The following is an 18,817-nucleotide window of genomic DNA, read 5'->3' as shown; positions in this document are numbered from 1 at the left end:
ACTCAACATACCTATCATGTTTAGCATGCCTTTATATGTTTTTCCCATGTTGTGTTTTGTCCTTTCTGGCGTTCCTTGCAAAGATTAGAGTTAATTGCATTCTGTCCCTGTGCCAAGAACATTGTTCTGACCATAATTTTTTGCCAGTTATCTGTTACATATGAATAGTTCATATTCTTGATCCATTTCTTATTTATTCCATTGGAGCATTATATTAAAATATATTTGTCAACATTATTATCTTTTGCACATCAAAATATTTTCCTAAAATGTCTTTACAAGCATAAGGACTTGATTTGAAATTTTCTTTTTGTTAGCAGGAAGAGTTTTCTGTTATCTTTGTGTAATGAAACTTTTGAGGAATAAAGACATTGTCAGGAGATAATTGATTTTTCCTCTAGTGTAATTATGCAGTTTTGATGGTTGCTAAAATTTATTCTGTGTGGCCACTATTCAGTTGCCCATGCAATGCAAATTCTTTTGGAGTAAATAATTGAATTCAAAAGTTAACCATTGTACAATTTGTATTTCAATAGGAAGAACAAGATTCATAGACATTGAAATTTAACTTTCTTCCTAAATTGTTGTAGGAGGCATTATAGGCAAGAATTACAAAGGGAGAATTACAGTGAATAAGTAAGCTGTTCCACTTTTTGTTGCCATTTTTACTACTACTACTATTACTACTACTACTACTGTTTTTTCTCTCCTAGGACTGTTCTGTCTCATATGATATCGGAAGAATTAAGATAGGTAGAGGGGCAGGATAGGTAGAGGAGGGGTTTGGGGCAGGAGGATAGTCATGTTATTGGAAAATTTTTTGTAGCTAAAGCTCTCCCTCTGCTTCTGGGGACCACTGTACTTTGTATTTAACCCTTACTTAGCATTAATGGGTCCCATATAAATATTGTCATATGTAAATATATATACCATATGTGAATCAAGGGAGAGAGTAAGGTCTAGTTACTGTATTAGCAATTGTGACCATTGATTTTTTTACATGCCATATCCTTCCCTAAGCGGGAGGGATGGGGGAGAGAACCTGTATATATTGTGATTATGGATTTAGAATTAGAAGGTACTTAGAGGTCATTATTTTACAGATGAGGTAAATGAGGCTGAAAGTGGTTCATTGTTTTGCCCCCAATTGCACAGGTAGTATCTGGATCAGGATTTGAATTCGGTCCTTATTCTACCTGACCCTACATACATGACTATGGTGAGTGAGGGCAGGAGCAGATTCAGTGTAATCTTCTAGAGTTTAATTGTATCTTCTAGATTTAGAAGTCTGGGGTAGGGCTTAGGGAGAAAGTAGCTGAAATGGCCTTTCCTGCTTCCTTTTAGCACCTATGCCAAAGTCATAGGATAGACATGGAAACACATTAGGTCATTCATGGCTAGTTTTTACCTCATTTTTTCGAATTCTGCATTTTTGATATAACTTTTTTTTTCAAAATTCAGGACAATCCAGCCATTTTAAGAAATTTGTTGTTTTATTAATGTTCTTCACCCTTTAACTCATTAGTACCAGCATGCAATAGCATTAACTGAAGGATTGAATTAACTTGCCAGCAGTTTAGACTGATTTCTCACTTAGAAAGTTCATTGAAAAGAACTTTTTTTTATCTGTTATCTTTCTATAGGTCATTGAGTCAGGGTAGTACAAATTCAAACATGCTGGATGTTCAGGGAGGAGCTCACAAAAAACGAGCCCGCCGAAGCTCACTGCTGAATGCCAAGAAGCTGTATGAGGATGCTCAGATGGCCAGGAAAGTGAAGCAGTATCTTGCCAACCTTAATGTGGAAACCAATGAGGAAAAATTCCAGATGATGTCTCTGCAATGGGAGCCTGCATATAGTACTTGTGAGTAGCAGGGCATGCCTCTTATGTTTCCGTAGCACCAGAACAAAAGGAAGAACCAATTTTTACTCCCCTGACTTGAACACTAAGATTACTATTCCATGTAAACTATACCAAGATAATTTATTTTTGAAGTACTCTGAAAAGTAGTAAAAGGACTTGGTAGTGATTGAATAGACTTTGTGCCATTAACTAAATTTTAGAGTTAAGAAGGAAAAATGAGCATTAAAAAAATTATTTTTGTCTGGTAGGTCATTATTTTCCTCTTATTCCATACAACTTGATGAATGACTTTTTTAAAAAACATATATAATCATTTTAAACATTTTCATATTAGTCATGTGAAAGAAAAAAAGAAAATCAAAACAAATAGGAAAAACCACAAGAAATAAAAAACAAAAAAATTGTTTTTTAAAACTATGGAAATTGAAGCATATCATTTTAAGGAGGAATACAGCACATAAAAGAAAACATAAAAAGGTGTTGGGGTTAAGTAAGGGAAGACACCTTGTACTTTGTATCAGTGAGAAGTCCAGAGTAATGAAATACTAGATGGGAAATAAAAATGATGACTGGCCTGGACAGTTACCTTAAAAGATGATTTTGGGAGGAGCCATCCCCTCTCCCAGTTAGAAGGAGGAGTCCTAGGGCAGAAGTTACTGATTAACTGTGAGTTCCATGGCTGAAGTTGTCTTCCAAGGGAAAAAAAAAAAGAGACGTAAAAAATATGTACAAAATACCTGCTAAACAAAAAAAAAAGAAAAATGTTCCAGATAACTTTTTCCCAATGTTTGAACAAATTGAATTACATTTGTTAACAGAATCCAGCACAAAAAGGAAACGGTCTTTGCCATGATATGGTGGTAGGTTCCTGCACTTAAAGTCAGGAAGAACTGTATTTAAAATGCTGCTTCAGACACACATTAGCTATATGATCCTGGCCAAGTCACTTTTGTTACAGTTAGTCTTTTGTTTTTCTCATAAATAAAATCTCAAGACAGATAAGAATAAAATATGGATATGACAAAAGTCAGTCAGTATTGAGAAAGAAAAAAAAGAACCTTGATTTAAACCGAAAATATAATATAGAAAATCAAAATTTTCCAAAATTAAAATTAAAAGAAGGACCACTTTGGGTTCAGTGACAACTCTTTTGGAAATTTCCTTAGCCTATACCTTTCTAATTCATAGCATCAGTAATGTTTACCATAGCCTTTATCTATAAACAGTTGAATTAACCTCAGCAGATAAAGCAAAACATTCCAGGATGAATTGCTTTTATAGCAGAAAAATAGTTCTGTTGAGGAACTAGTATTTTGAGTTTTTTTGTTTTGGGAAGGTTTTTTTGTTGTTGTTTAGGGGAGATTTTAATAATTTTTTTAAAAAAACATAAGTGTTTGGGACAAAAACTTACCCAAATTGACTACTACAGAGATCACTCATAGAAAGCAGAATTATTTATTACAAAGAACCTCCAAAATCCCACCCTCTATATGTTGTGATTGGTTACATAAGTCTACTGTTCCCCTAGTTGGTCAGTGGAATGTAGTAGATAAGGTGATGTACAGCTTCTTCAGCCACGTAGTCCAGGCCTTATCTAAAATCACGTGACTCCGGAGAAGCCAAAACAGAGGCTCATAAAGGCTTGATCTAATTTAGAATCTCCAAGTTCTTCACCTTTTCCCACACAGTCCCCCCTTTTATTCATAAATATATTTGTACATATATTTCCTCATGAAGAACTAACATTGTGGTCAAATTCGATTAACATCTCTACGCATTGCTTGTTAATCTCCTCATCTGGATCATCCCCTGCTACTGCCTCCCATCCCTTTTTCTCTAAAATCATCATTTTTAGTGGCATCCTCTGTAAGATTCTTCACAATGATCTTTGAACTATTCTTATTACCAATGAATTATAAAGGGTAAACATAGTGACAACAGAATAATACCACTGATTGCATTGGCAGCTTGGTAAAGTCCACCTTTATGCTTTGGAAAGGCTTGATACCAGAGGGCCTTCCTCCTTGTTGGACTTGTCATTGGGCTGCCCTATTTTTCCTCTGATAAACAGCACACCTGCTGGCCAGTAGCCTGCTATTGTGTACAAGCTGGTAACACAAACTTAGTCAGCACTGCATCACACAGGTCTTGGACACTCCAAAGACTGCCCTGATGTAAATGTTGGAGTATATGTCTCATACCTGATATGGTCAGTACCTCTCTGCCCTCAGGGAGGAGCCAGTGCCCCTCTGTATCCTCCTGAGCACCAAGGCTTTGGATTTCCTGCTTCTCTTCTGGGGTAAAGGAAGGTGGAGACATTTGAGGCAGAAATACCAGTATTAGCACCATCATCTCCCCCCATAGTCACAGATTCCTTTTCTCCAGCCCATTTCACTTCCTCATCCGCAAAGCAGTTTCCCCTTGTCTCAAATGAATCTCTTTGGTGCCCCTGCACATGAATCACTGCAACATTCTTTGGTAACATAAGATTAGTCAAAATTTCAATGGCCAATGCCCTGTGTGCCAATCCCTTACCTTTACTGTTTCCATTCTTTCCCTCAAGTAATTTACAGGATCTAACTTTTTTTCCCTTCACTTATATAATGACCTAAATATTTTACCTCACATTTCACAAATTGTAATTTGTCTTAAGAAATTACCAGTCCCTGTGTTCCTAAATAATTTAACAAATTGATAGTGACTTGGACAAGGTCACTCTGTTTCCTTCCTGCCACAAGAAGATCATCTCCACATTGTAAGACTTTTAGCAATAAGAAATTTATCCCAGAATGTTAACACAATTCTTATATACCCAAGTAGATGTTCCATAAATTGAATATTATATCAATCATTTTGCTTTTTTTTTTTTTTTTTTTTTAATACCCAATACACAGAAAAATCCCAAACTACATATTGTCCATCACAAAAACATTCTCAAAAGGACAGAGGCCAAAACTATTATCCTTGGAGTCCCTTTAAATAATTGGCATCAATACAGTTAATTGAAACTTCTATTTTTACATAAAAGAATCTGAAAAATTCTTAAAAAACATGAATTAAACTTTTTTGAAATAACCCTTTCAAACTATATATCACATTTCTGATCATATTCTTTAAACATGAAAACCATTATATATCTAAAGAAACAAATGTTCAATCAATTAACATCTTGTAAGAGCGGGGTGTCCCTTTAAATCAGTTTGCTTTCTTCAGCCAAAAGTGGCTGCACCTTTCCACTGATGCTCTCCCCCTGCAAAAACACTTCCCGTCTTACAGACGTCTCTTTGTGAATATCCTTTCCAACCAGTTCCTTCTTTTTCCCATTGATTTCTTCTTAAAATCATTTGCTCCCACTAATCAATCCTTCTTAAATCACTTTCATTCTCCTGTCCCATCTCTCTGTCTCTCTCCTCCCAATGCCTACTTGCTCAAACCTTCTCTGATATACTTTAAACACTCCCAAACCAATAATTGCTTTTGTAAATCAATCTCTCTTGTCCCTTGTCTTTAAATTACCTTTAAAAAAAAAAAAAAAACTTTAAACTTCAAGATTCACAATTAAGTTTGAACCAAATTTCATAAAACTCATAATATAGTTTACAAATTACTCAATATTTTTAAAAAGCAATATAACAGTTACATAGGGAGATACAAACATGACCCGCCCCCCAAAGTAAGCTACCGGCATTTTGTTTAATATCCTATATTTTAATTTGAAGTCCAACCAAACAATAAGGCAAAAAAAAAGTTTTTCTCTTCTGTTGTAAAGGCCCCAATATTCGAACAATTCTTAAGATTTTATCCTCTTAATAAATCTAACATGTGCAAGGCAACAGTAGAATAATTTCAAAATTATTTCAATTTCAATTTCAAAATTATAGTACCTCTTTAAAATACAGTAAGTTCCCAAAACTCTTAATCAAATGTTGCAGACAAACAATTATCCAGTTTAGCCTTCTTAAACTTTCTGTTCTCTAATTCCATGAAAGCAAACTTGCTAATAATGATTTTTGTTTCTTCTCCTGGGAAATTTTTTTTTTTTTTTTTTTTTAAGAAATATGCCTAGTTTCCCCACAAGTCCAACAGATCAGAGCTCCCCTGTGTTCAACTATTTACCTCTCTTACTCTATTTTTATTCCTCTCTTCCAATATCTGCAATTTTCTATTTCCAGTCTTAACACACATAGCAATTTAAAGTTATTTTAAAATTAACAAGTACTTTAGTTTGTGAAATTTCCTAAAATCTACCTAGATATTCCATTCAAACTTCTTTTCTTTAGTAAGCTAGGAAAGAGTTAAGCACCAATCCCTGCTTTACCTTGAGAATTTTTTTTTCTGATAACAGGCTCCTTGTTTACAGGAGTGATAGCCACTGTTCTTCTATTTTCTCATAACTTTCCAGACTTTCAATCTATGTTTTTATTTTTCCCCATCTTCTCCTCTTCCCCCTTCTCCCTACAATTTAGCCTGATATTTTTCTAAGCCTGCAACACAGAGGCTGAATTCTTATCTCTTAGGAGCTTGCTAACTTTTAACACAGAACAGAATGCAAAGCAGACAAACATACACACACAGACACAGAGCTTTATTTTCCTTGAATTCTCTATATAACGTCCTGATAAATTCTTGGACTGCTTCTACCACCTTGGACTCGGTCCAGGTTTTGGGGGGAGGTCCTCCCAGAACAAAGCAGCAGTATTTAATCAACTTCTTTTGACTTTTCTCTTTGTACTTTGGGATATTGTCCCAGTTATTTAACCAATTCCCAAGGGGACTATTGGTCGGAATTCCCTGCACCTTATCCACACACACAACTTTGGACTGTGATCAGTACTGGTGTAGGTCACCCTCACACCAACAGTCACCTGAGAGTGCTCTCAAAAGTCCTTTTCTTGGGGTCTGAGCAGTCCTCCAGTTCTTTTAGAGAGCTTTTCTCTTCCTCGGCCAATAGACCCCCAGGCTCCGACTTGCACTTACCTCTCAAGCTATGCGTAGATCTTCTAGACTGTGCTGGCTGTCAGGACTTGTCTGTTGTCTTTTCTTCAATTCTGCTTCCTCTAAGTAACTCTGCCTTGGGTCATTATCTAAGAGGGAGGGAAGCTGCATACCCAGAGCCAGAGACCATGGAGAAAACTGCTCCGTCGGCGCCTATCCCTGTCTGGGGTGCACACAGCCATCTCCCCCAAAGACTCCATCCCGGACGAGCCCCCAGCTATTTGGGACAAAAAGACCTACCCAAATTGACTACTACTGAGATCACTCATAGAAAGCAGAATTGTTTATTAGAATCTCGAGAAGCGGATCCCATCCTTGGTCTGCGAGCAAAATTTCACAGCAGGATAGGGCCAGAGCCTTGAAAATGCTTACAGCTTTTATACATTTTAGACAAAGAACTCCAAAATCCCACCTTCTATATGTTGTGATTGGTCATATAAGTCTATTGTTCCCCTAGTTGGTCAGTGGAATGTAGTAGATAAGGTGATGTACAGCTTCTTCAGCCACATAGTCCAGGCCTTATCTAAAATCACGTGACTCCGGAGAAGCCGAAACTGAGGCCTATAAGGCTTGATCTACTTTAGAATCTGTAAGTTCTTCACCTTTTCCCACACATAAGGAAATAATTCTTAAAGATTATAACATCTGCCATCAAGTTTGTTGTGTGACTAGGTAGGCAGAGTTTTGAGGAATAAGCTTACTACATTAATTTTGCTTTTGTAGCCTGCAGCAACAGCTTGCAGACTTTAAAAAACAAACAAACAAAAAGTTCCAAAAGTCCTGGAGCAAAGAGAATAGCAGAAATGTCTTTTTCTTTGTTTATTTTTTTCAAATGTTTATTTTATTTTGATTTATTTAATATTTTCTCCCAGTTACATTTAAAACAAATTTTTTTACATTTGTTTTAAAATTTTTTGAGTTATAGGTTCTCCCCATCCACAGTTAAAAAAACCACACGTGAAGTCATGCAAAACATTTCCATAAAAATCATCTTGTGTATTCAGATACAGTTTCTTCTCAGTATGGAGAGTATTTTTCATCATACATTTTTCATAGGGTCATGGATCATTCATTGTAATGCTGGGAATAACAGAGTCCTTTATAGATGATCATCCTAGAACACTGTTATTACTTTGCATAAAGTATATTTTTCTTGAGTGAATGGAGGACTTTCCAGGTTTGTTTGGTTTTTTTCTGAGAACATCCTACTCACTATTTCCCATAAAACAATAATAGTTCTTGACAATTATATACCACAATTCATTCAGCCATTCCTCAATTAATGGGCATTCCCTCAGTTTCCAAGTTTTGACCTGAGAAGAAAGCTGCTACAAATATTCTTGTACATATAAGTCATGTCATTTCCTTTTTTTTTTTTTCCTGAATCTCTTTTGATATTCATGCCTAGTAGTGATGTTATCTTCCTCTTCTTAAAAAAAAATTTCCTTGATGGTTTTTGCTTTGAGGGAAATCCTCTTTTTGCCTCTCTTTGTATTCCCAGCAGTTAGTACAGTTTTGATACATTTGTTGTTGTTCTGTCATTTTCAAACATGTCCAACTCTTCATGACCCCATTTGGGCTTTTCTTATAAAAGATACTGGAAGGGTTTGCCATTTCCTTCTCCAGTTGATGAGAAAACTGAGGCAAATAAAGTCATACAGCTAGTAAGTGTTTGAGGCTGGACTTAAGCTAAGGAAAATGTCTTCCTGACCTCAGGCCGAGCACTGTATCCACTGTACCATCCTTTTTAACAAAGGAAAAACCATCATATGTTTCCATCTGAAAGTTCTTACCTTTATTCTACTTCCTCTTTATTGAGAGGAGAAAATTGTAAGTATTTACTTTTTAACCAGTATTGGTTATTGTATTTAATCTAAATTTTTGTATCTTTTAGTGTTATTTTCATTTAAAATTATTGTGGTCATTTTGCATACTTTTTAAATTCTGGCTTCTCGCTTTGTCTCAAGTTTTCCCATGCTCTGAATTCATAAGTCATATAAAGAATAAAATTATATTCATATGCCATAATTTGTTAAAACATTCTTCAGGGGATGGATTTTCAATTTTCTTCAGGTTTTTCCTATTATTAAAAACCAGTATATAGACTTTGAAAACAATTTGCCACTTAATGTCCAGCATAATTCTTATAATCCATATTTTATGCATCATTGAGTGACCCATCAGTGCTGTTGGTTTAGCATTTGAAAGAAGGTAAAAAAAGGAAGATTAGATTATTCTGAAGTTGAATCTTTATTACTATTACTGGAATTATATCTATTGTATCACAATGAAAGACCAGACACCACTAAAAGGATGAATTATTTTCCATGTACTGACTGTAATATTGAAAACGGTGAAACTTTTACATTTCATGTTTTTTCAACTACTTGCAGTTTTTAAATATTGCAGCAAACATTTCACAAAGTACTTAGTGTATGTAATGGTTCCTAGGGAAAAAAAAATGCAAAAATGAAACTTATTTTATATTTTAAAGTTAAACTCCTTTTGAGACAATTAAACTATAAATGTAGCCTTCATTACATTGCCTAACCAATAATACTTTGAAATAATGTTTTTAAATTAAAATCCAAGCTTCTTATAATAAAATGATAACTTAAGGTGCAAATAAGATCTGATTCTAGACCAAAGGGCCCCACGTCACATTATTTTCATAGATTTAGACCACAGTATTGGTATGTGGTAATGCTTCTTCATTCTTAACTTTACTAGCTGTTGTAGAGAAGATTCTTTTTCTAAGTTGGACTTTGTGGCCTTTGAGGTTACTTTAAACTTTGAGATTCTTCAAAAGTAATTATTGTTTTAAGTGAGAGTATAAATCTTGCAGTCTAGAATACAAGATGACTTCCTATTTATACATAACAGTGACCAAGAATTTAAATGAAAGACGATCAACAAAATCATCTGAAATGTCTCCAGTACCTATGAGATCAGTTGGTCAAATCACAAAAGCCCATTTGCATCAGCCAAACAGAGTGAGCCAAGTACTTCAAGTTCCTGCTGTTAATTTGTACCCCATCAGGAAAAAGGGTCCAACAAAAGATCACATTGCCTTCGGTGAGTATAAGTAGTTAACATTTTGAGATCTCTTAAATCTGAGAGGTTAGAGTTTTTGTTTACTTACATGCCATATCTGAATTTTAATTTCAGTTCTAGCATAATATGTAGGTCGGTTTTATTTCTTCCTTCATACTATATCTTGGAAATATTCACTATTCTTATTCAGAAATTGAGGTCTTTGTAAATTTAGAAATAATAGAATATTAAAGAGCTGAATTTGATTAGGTAATACTGGTTTACTGTCATTATACCTGTTACTTCTCTAAATGTGAAGAATAAATTACAGTGTTAACAATTCATACATTGATTAAATTCTTATGCATGCCTGGAACCTTGCTTTTATACATGCTTGCCATTTCATCTACTTTGGTTAAGAGTCAAAAAGATCTTTGTTCACTGAATCCTAATAAAAGCAATTCAAATGAGATTAAAAAAAATTATTTCCCCTTTTCTCAGGACCTTAATTTATTTATTTGTCATATAAGGGGGAAAGGTCGGAGAGACTAAATGACCTGTGGTAACTTCTAGCTCTAAATTCTGTGAAGTTATATGATTGAAATTCAGAAAAATGTGTTTTTTTAAAGAATGGACTATACTCATTATATCTGTAGTTTGACTTATTTCTAATCATATATTGCTTTGCACAGCTGCTTGTGGGGAACATATAGAATAAGGTAGTAAAATCATGTGGCAAGTTTATATGTCAGTGAAGCACAAAATAAATTGATCTTTTTTATATGAATCCTAAAATACTAATCACTTCCTGATTACCTACATCTGAAAAAAAGATTAATAGGGAGGAACCATGCTATAAAGTAGGAAGAATTTTGACTTTGGAATTTGCAAACCTGGGTCAAATTCAAACTCTACCCCTTATATTTGTGTGACCTTAGATTACTTAATCTTTCTGGACCTTTTGATCATCAAGGTCTCACTTTTTTCTAAGTCCTGTGATACACATTAGAGTTTAATACAGAAGACAGATATCCTATCCCATGATATTTCTAGCTCTAATAAATGGACTCTTCACTGCATTCGTAGAGCTGTTCCATATGGAAATTAAATAAGAAAAGCTAGCATTAGACATTCTTTCTGTACCCCCTTAGGAGTAGGGAATATGTTTTTCCCATCCTTTCCCTCTGCTAGTTACCTACTAATTTTCTATAAATTTTTTTTCTATTTAATTTTTTCCTTCATTCAGTATGAATTTTGTGCTCATGCAAGGGGTTGTATTGACAATTCTCTAGCCTCCTTTGTTCATTCATACAATATAACATTACAGGTAGTTTCAGTGCAATTTCCCACGTTTTGCCACTGACATACATATCTTTGACATACTTTCCCTAGAGACAAGAGGAGAAGAACTAGAACCTTGTTGTGGGATCCATTCTTTCTCTTTTAAGGTTACTGAACAATGACAAAATTGTGGATGGTATCTAGTTTGTAAGTGATGGGGTATTGCTCTTAGATTACCAAATTTCCTTGGACTACCATAAAAAGAAAAGTTGTAAAGCTCTGGGCACTGCTGACATAAACTGAATTTTAATTGGAAACCTAGAGATGAAAAGCTCTGTATACTATTAGCAAACCATTCAGTATCCTTTGTCATTTACACATTTCAGTTAAGTATAATAGTCATTCTGTGTCATGGCTTTAGTTATATTTCAAATAAAAATTTGGAAATTTTATTCATGAATCATTCTTTCATTTTTATTTCAGGTACTAGTGCACCACAGAAAATTTTAGGAATGTCTGAAGAAGTAAGTGGTAAGAAACTAGCAGAAGACACTTTATCAATGGCATCATCTTTGCATTCAAGCCCTCCTGCATCTCCTCAAGGGTCACCTCGCAAAGGTAGGGCAGAATCTCATGAAATACATCTCTTGTTAATAAAATTCCAACGTATTTTTCCCTAGAACTGTTCAATTAAAAGAATTGGGGTTCACAGATTTTTAGTGAAGAAGTACAGCTTTTATTATTATTTAAATCTTTTACTTGCTTATATCAATTTTTTGATATAAATTTTTAAAAAAAATTTTAAAAATTTTAAATTTTTTAAAAAAAATATTGTTTCATTACTATAAACTAACAAACAAAAATCCTAACTGTGGGCTTTCACAACTTAATTGAAATAAGAGAATGCAATCCATAGTTCTGGTTATTTTGATACATATAATTTCTTGGTGCTTTTTATCAGTCACATTTTCACATTATTTACTTATAAATACTTCATTGTGAAGAAATAACAATAGTATTTTTCACTAATAAAATTATTTTTAGATCACTATAAAATTAGAAACAAAGTAGTAAGTTGATTTTAGTTGTCTACCACTTTAAAATATTAAATTAATTTACAAAATTTAAAATAGCACCACTTTGATAAATATATTCACAAATGTGTATAAGTTCAATAACTGTTGAATCTGCCGTCTTAAAACACAAAGTTCTTGAATAATTTGGGTTTTTTTTGAGTTATATTTTTGAATAGTCTAAACATAGCTTTGCCATTGTTCAACTTAATAATTGAGGTTTGGTGGTTTCTAATAAATGTTTTATTCATTAGATTGTAAATGGCATTATCTTTCTGTGTGTATGTGTATCACATACCTGTGACTCTTGCACCAGCCCTTTTAGACCTATAATGTTTATATATACTTAGGCAAAATAACAGCCCATGGTTATTGAAAGTCAACTAATAAACATTGTCAAATGAAATTAGGTTAATATGTGCTAAGCACTTTTTCTATGAAATAGGATCATGATACAATGCAATTATTTATTACTATTTTGTTTCATTGTTATCTAAGAGGTACTGGGGACCTTATGCTTAAGTTTTTCCTCAGCTAGTAATAGCCTTGTGACCACTTAGGGACAGTTTTTTGAAGGGAACTTGGTATTAGTGGAGAGGTTATAAACATTTTTTGTTACAAAGAGAGAGACCTTTAATATTGAAACATACAGATTTTTTTTTTTTTTTTTTTTTTTTTTTTTTGCTGAGGCAATTGGGGTTAAGTAATTTGCCTAAGGTCACACAGCTAGGATGTGTTAAGTGTCTGAAACTAGATTTGAACTCAAGTCATCCTGACTTTAGGGGTGGTGCTCTATTTACTGTGCCACCTAGCTGTCCCTATACAGACCTTTTCTAAAAAAACAACCTCATAGCAACATCACTCTGACTGTGACTGACAGCATAGTCATGAGAAATGGAAAATAGAAGAAATTCTTATTTTTCTCCTTATTCCTTGTGGAAAGCCTTACTTTCACCATTATAGTGATCAGAATTTGACTCAATTTATTTCACATGCCTTTCAATAGTCTGTTGTTGAGTATGATTTTATAGATTGGCATGAACACAAAATTAATTTCCAACCAAAGATTGGTTTCATTTTTTATATCCATGTATAGAATTTTGCCCTATTGGGTGTTATAATTGTCTACACAGTAAATAATTATTTGAGAATCTCTTCTCAAATTTTTTCCCAAAACTTTTTAAAAAATAGCTATAAAGACCTATGGTGTTTTATTATTCCCAAGATCTAATTTAAGAGGACTGACACACACACACACTATCTCTCTTTCTTTCTCTTTCTCTCTCTCTCTCTCTCTCTCTCTCTTTGTGTGAAGAGTTTGTGAGGCTTTACTTAAGTGTCCTTGTCAAATTAATTTTGCTGAAGTTTTCAAGGGATACTTCTCTTGTGACATATGATTTCCAATTAATTTTCTGCTAGTTTCCTGAGAATCTTCATTTTTTTTCTAAATTGTTGTATTCGTTTACCTTGCTTTTAGCCACAAGAAAGCACTAATTTTATTTTAGTCAAAGTATTTTTTTATGCATTGTACTGACTTTTAGTAAAATTACACAAGTATTACATTATCTTTAGTACTTTGATACAGTAGATTGCTAACTTTCTTAATTCATCTAGTGTTAAGCTTTAATAAAAATGATAGTGTTTTTATAGATGTCAGACAAATTCAATTGAAAAAAATTAATTGACCAAGTGAGAGTTTTTGCATATTTCCTTCTAGTTGACAATATCAGTTCTGATCATGGCAGCCAGCTACACCTTTATGGGTCCTCCTCATGTCTTACCAGTGAAACCAGCACCAAGACCAGTGGCCCTCGAAACTACGGAATAGGTGGGATTTACTTGCAAAAGAAAATCCTTCAGATTATTAACAGTACAGCCAAAAGAACAGACAGAATCGAGAATGCCACTGAGGAAACTAGAGACAATAAAACAGACAGAATCGAGAATATCACTGAGGAAACTAGAGACAAAAAAACAGACAGAATCCAGAATGCCCCTGAGGAAACTAGAGACAAAAAAGCAACAGACAGGATGGAGAATGCCACAGAGGAAACTAGAAACAGGCCAGATTGTGAGAGCACAACCAGAAAGAGAATAACTTCTGTATTTAGAAGATTTAGGGAAAGGACCCCATCGAGGGAGAGACTAGAGTTAAGGGAAGAGACTGCAGATACCATCCAAGACCCAGAGAGCTCTGGAAAGGAAAAGGCTAATAATGAAGGATATTTCATCAGGGATGAAAAAGAAAGGGACAACTCCAACACAGCTAGCCACTCCAGGGACCCTTTCAACTGGTTTTGTTTGCCGTTGAAGCCTAGAAGAAGGAAGACACTCTAAGATGTGATTTAAAAACATTTATTTATTTTGTTATTTATTTTATCTTAGAGTTGAATTTATTTCATTATTTATTATTTTATTATTAATATGAATGTAAATTCTTAATAGTTTACATTCTTTGTTCATAAAGAAAGTCTAGGCAAAAAGAAATTGCACTTGTGAATATTTTATTATTAGTCCATGTTAGTGCTAAGGTTAGAATTTCTGTAGCAATAAAAAATAAAAATCTGGAATTAAAATGCCATATTTTCACATGCTGTTTTATTAATATATTAAGATAATATTTACTCTGGCAGACTTTTTATATTTTCTGTCCTACATGCAGCAACATAATTGATATAGGATGTGGAAGTTATTTAATCCTAATAATAATTTTCAGAAAACCAAATTCCTTCTTAATAAGTTCCCAAATATCAGTGATATAGTTAGCAAATGATTTCTACTTTTAAATTTGTTCACAATCATATTTCCTTGAGACTAACCAGATGATGATTTATTATTTAAAATTAACTTTTGGGAACCAATTAGAAAAATATTTGCTTTACTTGCTTTTACTCTTGTCCTCCCTCTATTTGAGTATCTTTAATATGTTTAATAGATCTGTTGTTTAATAGATTAAAAATTTCAGGTAATTAAGGAGAACATCCTAAGTAAGATATATCTTCAGAAGAATACAGTGAGTAAGGGGAATGATAGATAATACTTTATATATTTATGTATATTTAATACTATATATATGTATATACACATATATATTTATAAAACTTATAAAATTTTCCTTGAAGTGCTGTAATCTCATTCAGATACTAGGATTGAAAAAAAGATTTTTTCAGGTAGGTCTTAAAGAGGTTGTTTAATTCTTTCTTGTTTAAGAAAAGGGAAAGCCATGGATTAGTTACCAGAAAATCTAGATTCTAATTCTGACAGTGCCATTGGTAATTTCCTCTCTGAGGAAATCTCTCATATAAAACATAAGATTACTTAAGTCATTGTTTCCTCTGATTTCATATATGAATATAAAAAGAACTAAATCAATTTTATTTGAAAATTTCATTTGTCAGTAATTATTTAGAAGTATTAAATAATTTTGATGTGTCTGTAAAATTGTTCCCCAAACTTGGGGAGAAATGAAGAATGACACTGTATGTCCTCATCCTAAAGATAAATTTAAATTGTTATTAGGAAGAATTATAGGCTTGAAGAGGTTTCTTCCTTTGCAATGTTTTGAGGCGCTACTTTTAAAAGTCATTTTGAAAACATTTTCCATTCTTTTCATGTATGATTTACAATGATTATGATGACTTAACCAAACCAACAAAACTGTAATCTGTTGATTTTGAGGTAAAATAACCATGAATGTAGTAACCAAAATAATCCCTGATGGAATAAAAAAGTTAGTAGCTTTCCTTTTTCATGTTTGAATTTGAAAATAATTATCCCAATAGATCAAGTAATTTTATATAAGTTTATTTGATTTAGACTTGTGATTTAAGAACCAGTGATTTAATATTTGCCATAATTGATTTTTGGATACTGAGTTATACAAATTGTGTATTAGTTGTGTCCATGATTATTCTATAATAATAGCAAGTCAGTGCTAGCTACTGTTATATCAATATCATGGATATAGTACTTTGAAAATTTTTTGTTGGAGGGGGGACTACAAGTCTGTCAGATTTTTTAAAAACTAAATCTCATATCATTCAGTATGTAAGAGTGCAATTCTTTGCACAATGAGAGATTGTTGCTGACTCACTTTTTATTAGGCCTGTACTTTGAATTTCTTTTCTACAATTGGAAACATATTTATTCTGATATCATCATACTGTGGCCCATTCCCCTTTGTGAGCATAGCACACATACTTTAGATGATTGGCTATAGATGTTTAGTTTTTAATTGATAACCCTTTTATTATTAAGTTGCTTTTTCTCTCCTTTTTTCTAAAATGATAGCAATTGTACAATAATTAAAGCTCTATCTTCTGTTAAAGTATTAATTTTTATGTGGGTGCACTGAATATCTCCAAATGAATAAGATTGTTTTTTTCATTGAATGAATCCACATAGAAGAATGATCATTTGTCCTAGAAAAACTTTATGGTTTTAACCAGACTTCAACAGAGTATCCTAAATTCACTTCCCCCTTGGGACACTAGATTTGTATAAGAACACATTCTTTTTTTTCTTTAGATTACATATTCATGAGTGGAGGAGTAGATGGTCACTACCTTAGTTTCCTGCTAATTTTAGTCTGCCACATTGTTTTCCTGTCTCCATGCCAGAAATTCACATTGACTTAAGAAAATGGACTAAAAACATGAAAAAATATGGGAGAATAAATAGAATTCAATATTATTTCTTTTGGAAAAATTGAATGACTATTGTTTAGGGTTTGTGGATGTTTTATTTTGGTTTTGGTTGAATGCTTATATGCTCTGATAAATATAAACATTAAGTTTCTTAGCACATGAATTTCTAACTCAAATTTTGTTATAGAATATGCTGGAGTTTTGGCATTGCCCTTTTTATTCCTTGGGTTTCATGACCCTTGATTAATATGTTCTTGGCTTTTCATTGACTGACTTTACCCAACCTTACGCTTCTTTTTGTCATGCTGGTCTAAACAGACACATCTGCTAAGGGAATCTGGGATGGCTAAAGTTTGAGATCATGTAGATGTGACCTGTTCTACTTGACAACACAGGATTTCATTTATTTGTACTAAGGATAGCACAGAATTGATTAATAGGTAAGTGAAACCTCAGATAAATAAGGGATGATAAGAGAACACCTAATTAACTTCAACATGTTCATCATCCGGCCTGGACAAACTACATTGCAAAGTAGAAAGAAAGCAAGTCAATCAAATGACTTTTGTAAATGATAATGTGCCTTCTGTGTGCCAAGCATTGGATATATAAAAACAGAAACAAAAATCTATGCCTTCAAGGAGTTTACATTGTGTAGGGGAAAGAGTGAACAATAGCAAACACAGTAGATAAAAATAGTTTTTAAAAATTTAAATTACACACATATTTAAAATGATAGGTTTAGGATTGGGGTGATAAACTAGCAGCTGGGGAGATTCAGAAATTCAGGGGCAACTAGGTGGCGTAGTGCATAGTCAGGAGGACTATTCAAATCTGGCCTCAGATACTTAGCACTTCCTAGCTATGACCCTGGGCAAGTCACTTAACCCTCAGCCCCCGCCCCCCCCCCCCCCCCCAAAAAAAAAAAAAGACTGGAAAGGTAGACTAGAATCAAATTGTGAAGGGAAAAGTTTATCCTAAAGCCAGAAGGGACACATTGAGCTTTCTTATGACATGGTCAGACAGATCTATGTTTTAGGAACACCATTTTGGCAGTTCTATAGATGAAGGATGGCAGAAGAGAGAGACTTGAGGCCAACTTATGGGAAGAGAAGGAAAAATATGATATTTCCTAGAGGTAGGAATTTTGAGATTGGTTAAGTAACTAAATGTTGGGAGTGTTGGGAATAAAGCAGAGTAAGGAATTGAGAATGGCTCTTAAGATTACTCAGCTGAATCACTGGAAGGGGAGAGAAGGGAACAAGCATATATTAAACACCAATTTTGTGCCAGGCATTGTGTTAAGTGATTTGTGGAAATGGTATCTTGTTTGTTGCTTAGAATAACCAAGTAAGATAGGTTGTATTTATTTCTCATCTTGGAAACCAAGGCAAATGAGTTAAGTGACTTTCCTTCGGTCATAGAGCTAGTCTGAGGCCAAATAATGAGGTATTGTCTGTCTATCTATGAGCTTAGATCTCTAACCACTGTAGATGTTGGGGAAGAAAAAGATAATGAATTCTATTTAGAAGTCAGATTTGAGATGCCTATACTATACACATTTCAGAAGTTACAATAAGTAGTTAAGTGTTTGGAGCTGAAGTTCATAGATAGTATCTAAGAATTGGGGAGTCATCTAAATAGACATCAGAGAGGGAAGGAAGAAGGGAGAAAGGAGTAGAGGGGGCAGAGAGAGGGAGAGGAAGACAGAAGAAACCGGGACAGAGCTTTAAAAGGATGCATTTGTAATAAATGGATGGGAACATATGTGAGGATTCAGCAAAGGATATTGAAGACACTGTAAACAAGAGGGAACAGTGACAAGCCCAAATAGAAAATTTCCAGGAGGAAAGTGTGAAACATAGATGTTAAAATGTTGCAGAGAGGTCAAGAAAGATGAGAACTGAGAAAAGAGAATTGTATCT

The 18,817-nt window shown here is 33.7% G+C and overlaps 1 protein-coding gene across 22 annotated transcripts in view; it reads left to right on the top strand.

Moving 5' to 3' along the window:
• RAPGEF6 (Rap guanine nucleotide exchange factor 6) overlaps window positions 1-18,817 on the top strand; it is a 242,046-nt gene that overhangs the window by 195,398 nt on the left and 27,831 nt on the right. For 13 of the 22 annotated variants that reach the window (XM_031953075.1, XM_031953069.1, XM_031953077.1 and 10 more), the window contains 4 exons: window positions 1,644-1,864; window positions 9,743-9,934; window positions 11,657-11,791; window positions 13,964-14,074. In XM_031953075.1, the coding sequence (XP_031808935.1) occupies window positions 1,644-1,864; window positions 9,743-9,934; window positions 11,657-11,791; window positions 13,964-14,074 (659 nt within the window). Of the gene's footprint in view, window positions 1-1,643; window positions 1,865-9,742; window positions 9,935-11,656; window positions 11,792-13,963; window positions 17,749-18,817 lie in introns of those variants that run through there. The other 9 variants (XM_031953076.1, XM_031953070.1, XM_031953074.1 and 6 more) reach the window with 3 other exon arrangements.

This window comes from Sarcophilus harrisii, chromosome 2, assembly GCF_902635505.1.
Source record: "Sarcophilus harrisii chromosome 2, mSarHar1.11, whole genome shotgun sequence".
Classification (NCBI taxonomy): Eukaryota; Metazoa; Chordata; class Mammalia; order Dasyuromorphia; family Dasyuridae; genus Sarcophilus; species Sarcophilus harrisii.
Note: the sequence above shows the minus strand (reverse complement) of the source record. Positions and strands in the feature narration are given on the sequence as shown.